General features: G+C 38.1%; 1 protein-coding gene across 4 annotated transcripts; it reads left to right on the forward strand.

Moving 5' to 3' along the window:
* Positions 1 to 2,112: 2,112 nt before the first annotated feature.
* On the forward strand, positions 2,113 to 7,275 carry LOC137250290 (protein THEM6). 4 transcript variants are annotated; one of them, XM_067782838.1, is made up of 3 exons: positions 2,113 to 2,169; positions 5,856 to 5,995; positions 6,069 to 7,275. In XM_067782838.1, exons 2-3 carry the CDS (start codon positions 5,860 to 5,862, stop codon positions 6,512 to 6,514), a joined length of 582 nt encoding a protein of 193 aa, XP_067638939.1. In that variant the 5' UTR covers positions 2,113 to 2,169; positions 5,856 to 5,859; the 3' UTR covers positions 6,515 to 7,275. The 4 variants fall into 4 exon arrangements, with proteins under 4 accessions (XP_067638939.1, XP_067638938.1, XP_067638941.1 ...); XM_067782837.1 differs by having other exon boundaries at positions 2,114 to 2,286; XM_067782840.1 differs by having other exon boundaries at positions 2,139 to 2,218.
* The last annotated feature ends 4,260 nt before the right edge of the window (positions 7,276 to 11,535 follow it).

Below are 11,535 nucleotides of genomic sequence, written 5' to 3' on the forward strand. Positions count from 1 at the left end.
CATATAATATACGTGGTAATTATCCCAATATACTCTCCATGGGATTTAGGTCGGTCGAAGAAGCTGACCAATCCAAAACGTTAACTCTATTTTTAGAAAAAAATTTTTTTGTCTCGCTACTGACAACTGTATATGAGTGCATTGATCTGCTAAAATTTCCACCGTTTTCACTTTGCTCATAAAAAAGAAGAAAAATGCATTGAAGTACATTAACGTAATGTGAACATTTCATTTTTGAGTTCACAAACTGCAACTCTAGTACGGCGTCGCATGTAAATGCTTTCCAAACCATCATCGACCCACCTCCAAAATTTATCTTGAAAAAATTTTGGGTCTCCTTCTCCAAATCTCTCCAATATCCTCTATTCCCGTCAAGGGCATCTAAGTTCCATCTGAAACTATAACCTGCAACAAAAGGGTTCAAAAAAGCAATTAAACTTCCTACATGAGACCAGTCCATTTTCATATGTTTCTTGGCAAGCTCAATGCGAGCATTTTTATGTCGCTCTGTTAAAAGGATCCATCTTCAATTTTTCTTAGAGAACCCTCCATATTCTTGATTTTCTTACGCTTGTCCTCACAAGTGTCGCAAAATTTTGAACAGCTCAACGAGGAGTTGCTGCCGTTTGTTATTATTTTTCAGCTTTCACGATCCGAAAGCTTTCGTTTTCTTTTCTTATCGTACTTCGCTGTATTTAATAAAAAGTTGCTCACAACTTAGCGACTTCGATCATTTTTTGTTTAATTTTGTTCCTTCAAAACCGAAATGTTGCCTCATTCAGTTTCAGTTAATTTTGTTCCATATGGCATTTTTATCACCGTTGGCTTAGATTTATATGCATAAAAAAGAAGAAGTTCGTAAAGAAGCTACTTTTCCCGTAGATAGTAATTTCCGAACCGAGTGCTATAGTTATTAAACTATTTTATAAACACAATCGAGGAAGGTTTTTGCATTTTTATAACGATCAACTCAATGAAGGAGAGATATTCGAAAAATTGGTGGCTCAAATGAGTGAGAATGAAAAGCTGTACTTTTCCAAATTTTTATTTTGATTTCTGAAAGCAGTATATTGAGTTTAGAGTTTTGTAGCAGGTGGATTAGTCAATTTAGTTCCCTTTTGTTAAATGTTTTGTTTTAACCGTAAAATGAGCTCTCTAAAAACAAAACTACATTTTCAAGATAAATATGTAGTTGCAGTTTCAAATTTAATGTGTTGTTTTGTAACAAAAGGAAGTTTTCATAGCAGAAAACGTGCTTTTCGCGCTTTCAGGTACAAATATCTCGAATACCTGAAGCAATTAAAAAATCCAACAACGGATTCAGATGCAACATACCAAAGGCCTATAGTACTGGCTTATATCTGCGTCTAAAATTTGTCGACCTGTGTAATTCTCTTATCGAGGAATGCAAATGTAGCTTAAACAGTTAAAATTGGCTGCTGGTCAAATCTCCTTCTGCACAGTATTTTGTTGATACTTATAGATCTAGCTCCTTACTCATAAAAAGTAAAATAGCTTAATAGTATTGTGGTGAATTTTAGCTCCATTAAGCTGTAAGAAAATAAAGGCACAACAACAAAAACATTAAAGCAAGCTACACTTGTGTACATGAACACATCAATAAGCATTTATACACATACATAGAAGGCGACGAAGAGATATCACACACACACACATGTAGCCATCAGCCGAAGTAGATACTCACACATACACACGCTATGGCTATAAACTAAAAATATGCATGTATACAGCTGGTAACCAAGCATGAGATACAACTGTTCGCGAAATTACTAGACCTTAGGAGAAATGGGTGAACAGGGAAACCGAGAGTATAAAAGCAGCGCAAGCTGAGTAATAACTAATCAGTTGTGATTTATACACGCTATTGGTTGTGAAGCACCTAATTTAATATGGAATATTATATTTTAGCACTTAATTTAATATGGAATACTCCCGACAGCGCTTATCGGATCATTAGCTAATGTGACCCAACACAAAAGTATACATCTGGGTATATAATATGCGGTTTTACACATACTTGAACTACCTTGCTTTGTTTTGTTTATTTTTTGATTGTATCATTTTATATTAGTAGTGCTTGGCTCATTTAGAGTTTCATTCTGTTTTAGTTTGTTGTGTTGAGTGCACGTTGGAAAAAAGTAGCAAACAGTACGCAAAAAAGCAAGTTTAGCTATTTCTTGAGGAAGAGCGTTCCGTTGTATCGACTTTTACCTATTTTCGTATTGCGACAGTAAACTGGTTGTGTGTTGAAATTGTTGTATTGAGGTGCGTGTTGTGTAAAAACTGCGATGAATTGTATCGATTTTGGAATATTTACATAAATTAGGCCAAATGTCAAAATGCTGATTTTAAAATTATTGTTGTATGTTTATACATACATATATACTTAATGTAGATACATTAAGATATGCATATGTACATATGTACGTAGTAAGAGGCTAAAATGTAAAGAAATGGGTACAAACTATAAGAAAAAGTAAAGTTCAATGTGCGTTCAAGTTTGAAATATTGACTGTTTACTTAGAAACAGGTGAAATTACGAAACGGTTAGCTTTTGTTACTTAGTTGTTAGTACTTCATTAAGCAAACTAAACTCATGCTTAAATTAGCTAAGAGCTATTCGTCAGAACTATTAATTAAGGGCGCCGTAAATATTATAAGTTTCTAAAAAATCAATTTTGGGTCGTTACATATTACTGTAACTATTTTGTACAAAATCTCGGTTCAAACCCAATGTTCATTTCCCAATTAGCTTTACGGTGCTATATCAGCATTCTATGATCCAAACCCTTCTGTGGACTAACAAAGAAACACACTACACTAGTTTGAGTTCCCGAGGTAAAGACAGGTCAACTTGTTTATATTCCTAGCAAAAATAGTATCAACCAAACTTATTCATATAAGCACAGAGGGCCTACGAGCTCTGACTGGGTACTTTACGGGACAATGTAGTCTATGATAATACCTAAGTAAGTTAAATCTATCGTATACACAAATCTGTCGCTTTTGTAAGCTGGAGGATGAAAGCCGGTTCTCTGGGAATGTGTCGCTTTGGCATGGCGGAGACTTCCCATCTAAGCGGCGTGACTCTCAACTCCTCGTGAAATGGAGTTAAAAGAGGTCTTTAAATATATATTAAAAGCCTCTATACTAACCTGGGTCGATTTGTATGGACGAAAGTTAACCGAAAAGTTCCACTACGCATCCCAAAAAAATAGTTTTCGAGCCTGCGAAAAAAAATGGTCAAAGGGTAAATTTTTCGACCAAAACACTCCCCAAAAAATATTTTTTTTGTATCAAAAAACTGTTGTAAAAATGTTGGCGTTTGACTCCGAATAACTTTTTTAGCTCAAATGGGATAGATGGGGAATTTTTAATTTTTATTTTTTATAGTAAACTAAAGGTAGTCACCAAAATTATGCTTTGTCATAATTTTTGTTATTTTAGTTGACTGAATTGACTCGGCTAGAATGGAAATTGAACAGGTCTGCTTTAAAATTGACACTCATTTCAAAAATTTTATAGTCTTGTTCCAAAACCTTCGAGAAGGCCTGCTTGCAGAATGGAAAGCTATCTTTTTAACTCAGAGTTAACCAGACATGAGGGTTTATACTTACACATTTTTGACAAACTTTTCAAATTAACTCTGAGTTAAAAAGATAACTTGCCGGTCTGCAAGTGGGCCTAAGAGTTACTTATTTCAAAATGTGATAAAAAATCCTCTTATCTTGAAATTTGTCTCCTTAAAAAATTGACTAGAATGAATTTTTTTTTGGAGTTCTTTATGGAGGGGTATATTTATTAGAAAATTTAGAATTGGGCTTGAAAGTTCCAGCTACGTTAATTTAAAATTAGTTAAAATAAGTCCGCCAACTATCTAGAGCTCACACTTGATAAGAAATTGAACTGAACACAAAACACCACAGAAAGTGTCCGTAAGGCCACGGTTGCCCTCTACACATGTAAAGGGGCAATTGGACGGAAATGGGGTATGTCCCCTATGATAGTGCATTGGATATACACGGCCATAGTTAGGCCAATATTGCTATACGGGGTGGCGGTATGGTGGCCCGCCCTGAATAAATCCTCGACGGTTCTTGCTCTTCAAAAGGTGCAAAGATCTGCACTACTATGCATAAGCGGAGCCATCCGCACAACGCCAACGGAGGCTATGAATGTAATACTGAACCTACTACCCATAGATATACATAGTAGGCATAAAATATGCAGCATATGCAGCCATTAGGCTGAGGAAACTGACCACATGGTCTCACTGCAACCATACTGAAATTCTTGACAGATTCTCCACACCAGAATGGACAGATTTCTGCAAACCACATACCAACTTTAACAAGATGCTGTGGACTGCCTTAGGTAGAAGGCAGTCTCTCAACGAAGAAGAGCCTGAAACTGTTAGGCATCTACTCTGTGAATGTTCAGCGCTCGGTAGAAGAATGCAACGTTTTATGGGCAAGATGTTTCTCGTAGATCTGACTGATATAGCTGAGGTCAATACCCGACGCTTAGTTAGCTTCACAAACTCAAAGAAATGGTTTGATTAGGAGAGTAGCAACAAATCCGTGTGGTTGCACAATGGGCCTATAAAGGCCTAAGTGTGCCGCTCCCATGTGGACGGCAGCCACTTGAACCTAACGTAACCTAATTTAAAATTAAGATTGGGATTGGGAAAATAAATAATAGTTTGAAAAAAAAAAAACTAAAAACTACGCCTTTATAGCTAACCGAACTAAAAATTTAAAAATTATTTATGATAACAAAGATTTTATGCTACATAAGTGTGAGGTGGAGTAATTTATCACCAATAATTTACTCAAAATAAAATAAGCCATTATAAAATGTATGTTATTAACAGAATAATCAAATTCAGAATATAATAGTTCCAAACTCTTGCAAACAGAATAATTTTAATATTTAATACATCAAGCAACCCACGATTTTTATTTTGAATTTGATAATTCTGTTAATAAATTAAATTTTAATTTGAGTAAATTGTTAATGGTAAATTATTGCACCTTCTCCTAATGTAACATAAAATCTTTGTGACTACAAATAATGTTTTATTTTTAAGTTCGGTTAGCTATAAAAGCGTACCCTTTTAGTTTTTTCAAACTATTATTTATTTTGAATTTTTTTGTATCTTGTTTGTGGATTTCCATGTTTTCGAGTACGTCCTGGCATCGACCATTTGCTTGTACGTGAAGGACCTTGACTGTTTGATGGTTGCGCCTATAGAAAATTTGGCCGCGCTTATTTTCCTATATTCTTATTTGACTCCAATGGAAAATCGAGTAACAAAGCAATGGAAAATTAACGTGAAATAGATCCTGCGGATATTGTTTACTTTTGTGTTCGTCTCACTACAGTAAAAATATGGTTATGGTTTTTTGCCCCCAATGGTCACATGGTCAAACAGAAATTTCCTAAGTGGTCACTACACCAAATTTTTAAGGGTCCTAAAGCTAATTGTCCCTATGGCCACTTTATATGACCAATTGACCTTATGACCTTATGTCCTTTGACCTTATGTCACCCCACCATTAAATTATTGAGTTGTCATCGGTCCTTGATACGTGTACAAAGTTTTAAATTAATCAAACTTTTGGCAGTTGGTGAAAAATATGCTCAAAAATTACGTTACATATGCATGTATGTATATATGTATGTACATAAAACCCAAGCTAATAAAAGCTAGGTAAAAACTACTGTTTGCACCCAATAAATTTCTCAAAACAACAAATTTACTCAGCAATATGTTTAATATTTCATGATATAAAATACTTATGGTATTATCCAATGTTATTATATTCTTTCAGCAACATGTTATTTATGGTTATCCTGCTTATACTCTACATCATCTGGGATGTAAATTATTTTATTCGTTGCATTTTCACTGTTTTCGCTGCTCGCTTGTTCCAAGGCAAGCGTAAAGTGACAGACACTACAACTATTTACGGTGAGCTAATTAATACTTTGCATTCAATGAGGTCGCTTTTCTATCGCACGGCACATTTTATCATTTCGAACAGGTCTCTGCACATCACAAGATGTTGATATCTTCATCCGTCACATGAACAACGCTCGTTACCTGCGTGAGTTGGACTTTGCACGCTTCCACTATTACGCGCTTACTGGTCTCTATGAGAAGGTGCGTGATCGCAAAGGAGGCGCTGTACAGGGTGCGTCAAGTGTTCGTTATCGTCGTACCATTCCTATATTCCATCCATACAAAATTCAAACCAAACTTATTTGGTGGGATGAAAAGGCGATATATTTGGAGCAGTCATTTGTTACTTTGTCTGATGGCTTTGTACGTGCTGTTGCTTTATCCAAGCAATGCATTACAAATTGTGACGTCACTGAGATAATGAAAACGTATGCTGAAACTGCTACAAGACCGGAAATGCCTGCGGAATTGAAACTTTGGTTAGATTCAATTGAGTTATCTAGTCAGAAATTGAGAAAAGATAAATGAATGTGATATTTGCATTAAAATTGTAGAGTTCTATTATATATGTACATACTAGCAGACCCGGCAGACGTTGTTATGCCCTAACTTTGGCCTTTTTGGTTCACCAATTGTATAACTTTTAAGAAATTTTTACCCCTTACTCTCCCTTGCCATCTCTTCCCATTTTCTTTTCTTTTATTCACTACTCCCTCTGGCTTTCTCTTTCTCCCTCTTTGCATTTTCCCTCACTTCTTTTCAGCTCCAATTATCCATATCTCTATATCTTCGTCTAACTCTATCCCTTTCCCTTCCCTCTTATCTCTTCTCTCTACTTATTCTTATTTTTCTCCATCCCTCATTCCCAGTTCCAGTTCCAATTACAGTCCCAGCTCAAGTCCAAATCCCAGTCCTAGTTCCACTTCCAGTCCCGGCCCCAATCCCAGTCCCAGTCCCAGTCCTGGTCCGTTTCCAGGAAAAAAAGTGTCAAAAGTGTCAGTGGCAAGGGGACTAAACTAGGACACAGCAATCGTCTCCGGGTTGATGTAAAGCTATCCTGCCAATTTGAACAAAATCGGCAGTGGTTTCGAAGTCCCTATATGTATAGATTACACAAAAATATTTACATACTGACACAAATACATATATTTGTACCTAATACTTAGTTGTTAAATTTTTATACTTTTATACGATTGCCTGCAAAACCGAAACTCTTTCTTGGTTGACAACAAAAATACATTTTAGCAATACTCATAACTGGGGATGATGTAATAAAAATTGTATTTGTAGTGAAACCTGTTTTATTCGACTGCAATATATAACTGTGAGTTGGGTCAAGAGCAAGGGCTAATGTTTTACTTTGTGGCTGTCAAACCACTTAGTTCCCTGTACTAACTTGGGAATTATATAGGCTAAATTCATTTTGTAATTGATATTAGAGAAAAATTGTAAGTTTACAAACGGCGATGGTTACTAGGACATGTTTCTGAATTTCACTTCTTCATCAGCTAGCTTTTCGGGAGCTGAGCGTTGAACTCGAATCTCCAACATTCATATCAGTGCAAGCCTTTAGCTGCTAAGCCATATGAATGTCCCGTTGTTCGCTGTACAATTGGTCTCTAAGAGTTGCCTTTTTGTTTATATTCCATACCATACATGTAGGCACATACACTCTGTATGTAGTTTATTCCTAATGGTGTGGATATGATTTTTAGGCGCGCTTTTGAAAGCTTAGTAACATTTGTTCGGATTTTTACAGTATTTGTTTTTAATACTTCCGCTGTTACTATTATATCAATATGATCATATGTATTTAATTAGCGAGCTTTGCTCATTACAAAAACCATTGTATAAAGCAATATGAGCAAAGCTCGCTAATTAAATTCATTTTGTTTTGTTAATTTTCCGACAGAGTGGATAATTGATGAATTGGAATGATTTTCTCTCATCAACTGTCAAATTTGCTTTAGAGACCAAGCGGTTTCGACGTTGTGACATCTTCAGTGTCACGTTCCGTCGTGATCTATTGTTGCCGTTTGTTCGCAGGTACGTGAAAAGATATTTCCAAAATGGATATTAGTGGATGTGTATTATATGTTCATTCAGAAACGCTGGTGGTTTTCACTGATCAATTGGTGTGGTTAACTGAGGCAGGTTGTTCTAGGCAGTTGTACTTTGAGAATTCCGTAGTACACCACGAAGTTCAAGAAATTGAAGAATTTGATGAACAAGTTTTACAAAAATTTCAGTCTTCACATGACTCTTGTTTTTAAAATTCTTTACAAAAGTTTTGTTCGTATATTTGAACGTGAATTTAAAACTACCATTAACTCTTTTTTTGGCGATATGTGAACTCGAAGAAGGCTCGCTGTTATTGTTGTTTTAACAGTGCTTCGCTCCATTCAATATGTGTAACCACTCACAAACGGAGTTCAAGGAAACTGCTGAGTTGAAGTTGCTGTTAGAGACGTAGGTTCCACATTACAATTGAAAATATGGCTGGTGGCATGTGGGGACAAATCGCATGCAGGACATATATACATTACGTATGTCGGAGTTGATTCTGAACATGTAAGAGTTTAACCCGTTACAGTACCCAGAACGAAATTGGGTGAAGATGACTTGGGTCTGCATACGTAATCTGCTTTCTGATTCTGCAAGGGTTGGATGGAGTATATTGATAACGTGGCGTGACCTAGCAAAAATGTTTATCGATTCTGTGTTGAGTAGGCTTAGGGCCTCCATGCGCTAGTGCCTACGGAGATGTTTCCTTACCACTTTTGGGTTGGGGCTAGATCTAGCAGTTGTTTGTTGTGATATTTAGCAAATTCTGTCTATTCAGCATTTCATTATGTTCATTAATGTTGAGCTCTTTTGTCTCACTATGTAGAAGATGTTTACGGGTCATAAGAAGACATCCCGTCGCAGTTCTGAGTGCAGCATTTTGGCAGGCCTGATGGTTTATTCCAGTGTGTGTTTTTAAGTCCAGGCGAACAGACTGGCGACCCGTGATACATGAGCGGGAAGCCAATTACTTTGTAATTGGGTAGCAGCGTTTTTCTATCTTTTCCCTAACTGCCTCCAGCAAGCGACATTAGGATTTTTCTGGAGGTTTGTACTTCGGATAAAAGTTTGCGCCTTGAAGGTGTGAGTGTTATCGAACGTTACCCCTAAGATCTTTGGGTGACTGATAGTTGGCAGTGTAACACCAGCCGTGCGTCATCTGTTCCTTCCACGTCGCAAACAGAGTGGCCGTGGATTTTGATAAACCAGAAAGAATAGGGAGATAGCTGTTTATTCTAGAAACTAATTCGTCTATTGAAGTCCTGTTGCCATTTTCGTGCAGTCCTTGGGGTAGGAAATGATAGCAAAACCTTCTGTTGGGAAAGGCAGTTATTTCTTTTATGTAGTGGGACACCATGTTTGATTCTCCTAGGCTTTGAGGTTTCGTTCCTAAATTAAACCAACGATTGCCGACTATTGCGGTCTATCTTTTTAAACAAGGGGGAAGGGGTGAACCTCCTACCCCTTAGAGTAGCGTCCTGTGGTTAACTGTGTCAATAGCTTTTGACAGGTCAAGTGCCCTAAGCACCGTCTTATGATGGGGGTTTTCCTGGTTCAACGCGTAATTTATCTGGGTGTTTATGGCGTTTAGCTAGGTGGTGGTGATATGCATATTACGAAAGCCATTCGGATGGCTGACCAACCGAATATTTACGCTCAAGTGAGGAGGCAGGACGGGTTCCATAATCCTTGCTGATGGGGTTAGCTAGTTTTTCCAGGCTTTAGTAGTGGGATTGTCCTTGCCATTTTCCATTGTTCGCAAAGGACTGCCATTAAAGGTTATGAACGTGCGTCAAATAGCTTACTCCCTCATCGCCAAGGTGTTTCAGCATAGCTATACCGCCTGGACCAAATGATTTAGAGGCCTTTGGCTTTTTAATGGCTTCTTCAATTTCTGAGAAGGTGTTGGTAATGGGTGGCATGCCATGTTTGTGTTTATGTGCCCGTCTATTTGCACTACTTCTAGTCTTGTCTACTGTAGGATGCATTAAAAATTGCCGGCAGAAAGCGCTCGCGGATTTCTTCGATCCCGAAAAAGTTGTATCGGCAAGGGCGATGGATATTTTATGATTGCATTTTTTCGGGTTAGACAAGGAATTTTGTTTATTTACCCGCCGCAGCGTATTCAAGTTGAGATTTCTAATGTGAGGGGCTGAGTTGTCTCTCTACGGTCTAGCTGTCACGCTAGGTCTCGTTCTCTTGCTAGGCTTGCAGCTTCAGCTGGGAAATGTGTTATAAATAAAATATATGTAAGGCGCGATAACCTCCGAAGAGATTTTAGGCCGAGCTCTTCTACAAATTTGCGTTTTGCTCCTTTTAATTTTCCCACTAATTGGCGAGACGGAACCCACATGTTTTATGCCGACTCCGAACGACATGAGTTTTCACTAAGAAGCTTTTCATGGCAGAAATACACTCGGAGTGCTTGCCAAATCACTGAAAAAACCTGATTCTAAAATTTTGATGTGGCTTTGACCGGGCGTGAACCCAGGATCTTCGGTGTGGTAGGCAGAGCACGCTACCACCACACCACGGCGGCCGCAGAAATATAGTATGATTGCGGGTATTTTAGCGGACGGAATATAGTGTGCCGGAGCAAAAGCAATGGCTTTGCGCAACGCGCGCTCACTTTGCCGGACATCAGTCGGAATGGAGAATCCAGCGAAAGATTGATTTGTGAAGCCAATTTGCTTCTTTGAAATTAATAGAAGTCCGCCTTTCAGAGGTGTGCCAGTTTCCTTCTATTCGAGTGAGGGCATCGCCATTTATCGAGCAGAAAGTCGTATTGTCTATTTGCAGTGCTGGCTCCCTACCTCTGGTGTCAGCTTGCAGGCTAGAATGCTAGGTTGTGGTGTCCATTAACATCGACAAGAATACGACGCCACCTGATCGGATAGTAATGCCTTGACTTTCTAAGCTTTTGTCCCTGCGTCAAATGTAGAAGTGAAATAGACTGTATTGTACGTTGTGATGGGTGATACAAGTAAAGCCTCTACCATAGTCACATACGTGATCTTTTTTATGGATGTTGTAGCTATCGCTGTTAGTTTCGTTTCTTGAATTGCGGTTATAAGGATATTTATTTTTATTTTGCTGTGCAAAGGGAGGGGGGGGGGGGGGAGGGAGGGGACAATCGTCACTCTGGGGGTTAGAGAGAGGTGGACACACCTTGAAGGATTAGACTTTGTCGTGTGTGCTTTCCGACTGCTGCTGTTGTACCTGGTCATGATGGGCTGATACTTCTGTTTTGGAAGCACGGTGTAACGAATACGCCCGTCGGAGATTTGCCCGGAATATCTATGAAGATAGCAACAGCCAAGGCGTGCATTGCATTGGACTGATGTCGCAATCATAAATGTTCTTGGATGGCATATGGAGCAAGAGAAAAATCGGAAAATAAGGGATGGGACGGGGGTAATGGTTGGTGCTCGACATTGCTTCTATCCATGCTACGTATATTGTAGTAATGAGTTGGAGCAGCCGCG

The sequence above is a fragment of the Eurosta solidaginis genome, chromosome 4 (assembly GCF_040869045.1).
Source record: "Eurosta solidaginis isolate ZX-2024a chromosome 4, ASM4086904v1, whole genome shotgun sequence".
Classification (NCBI taxonomy): domain Eukaryota; kingdom Metazoa; phylum Arthropoda; class Insecta; order Diptera; family Tephritidae; genus Eurosta; species Eurosta solidaginis.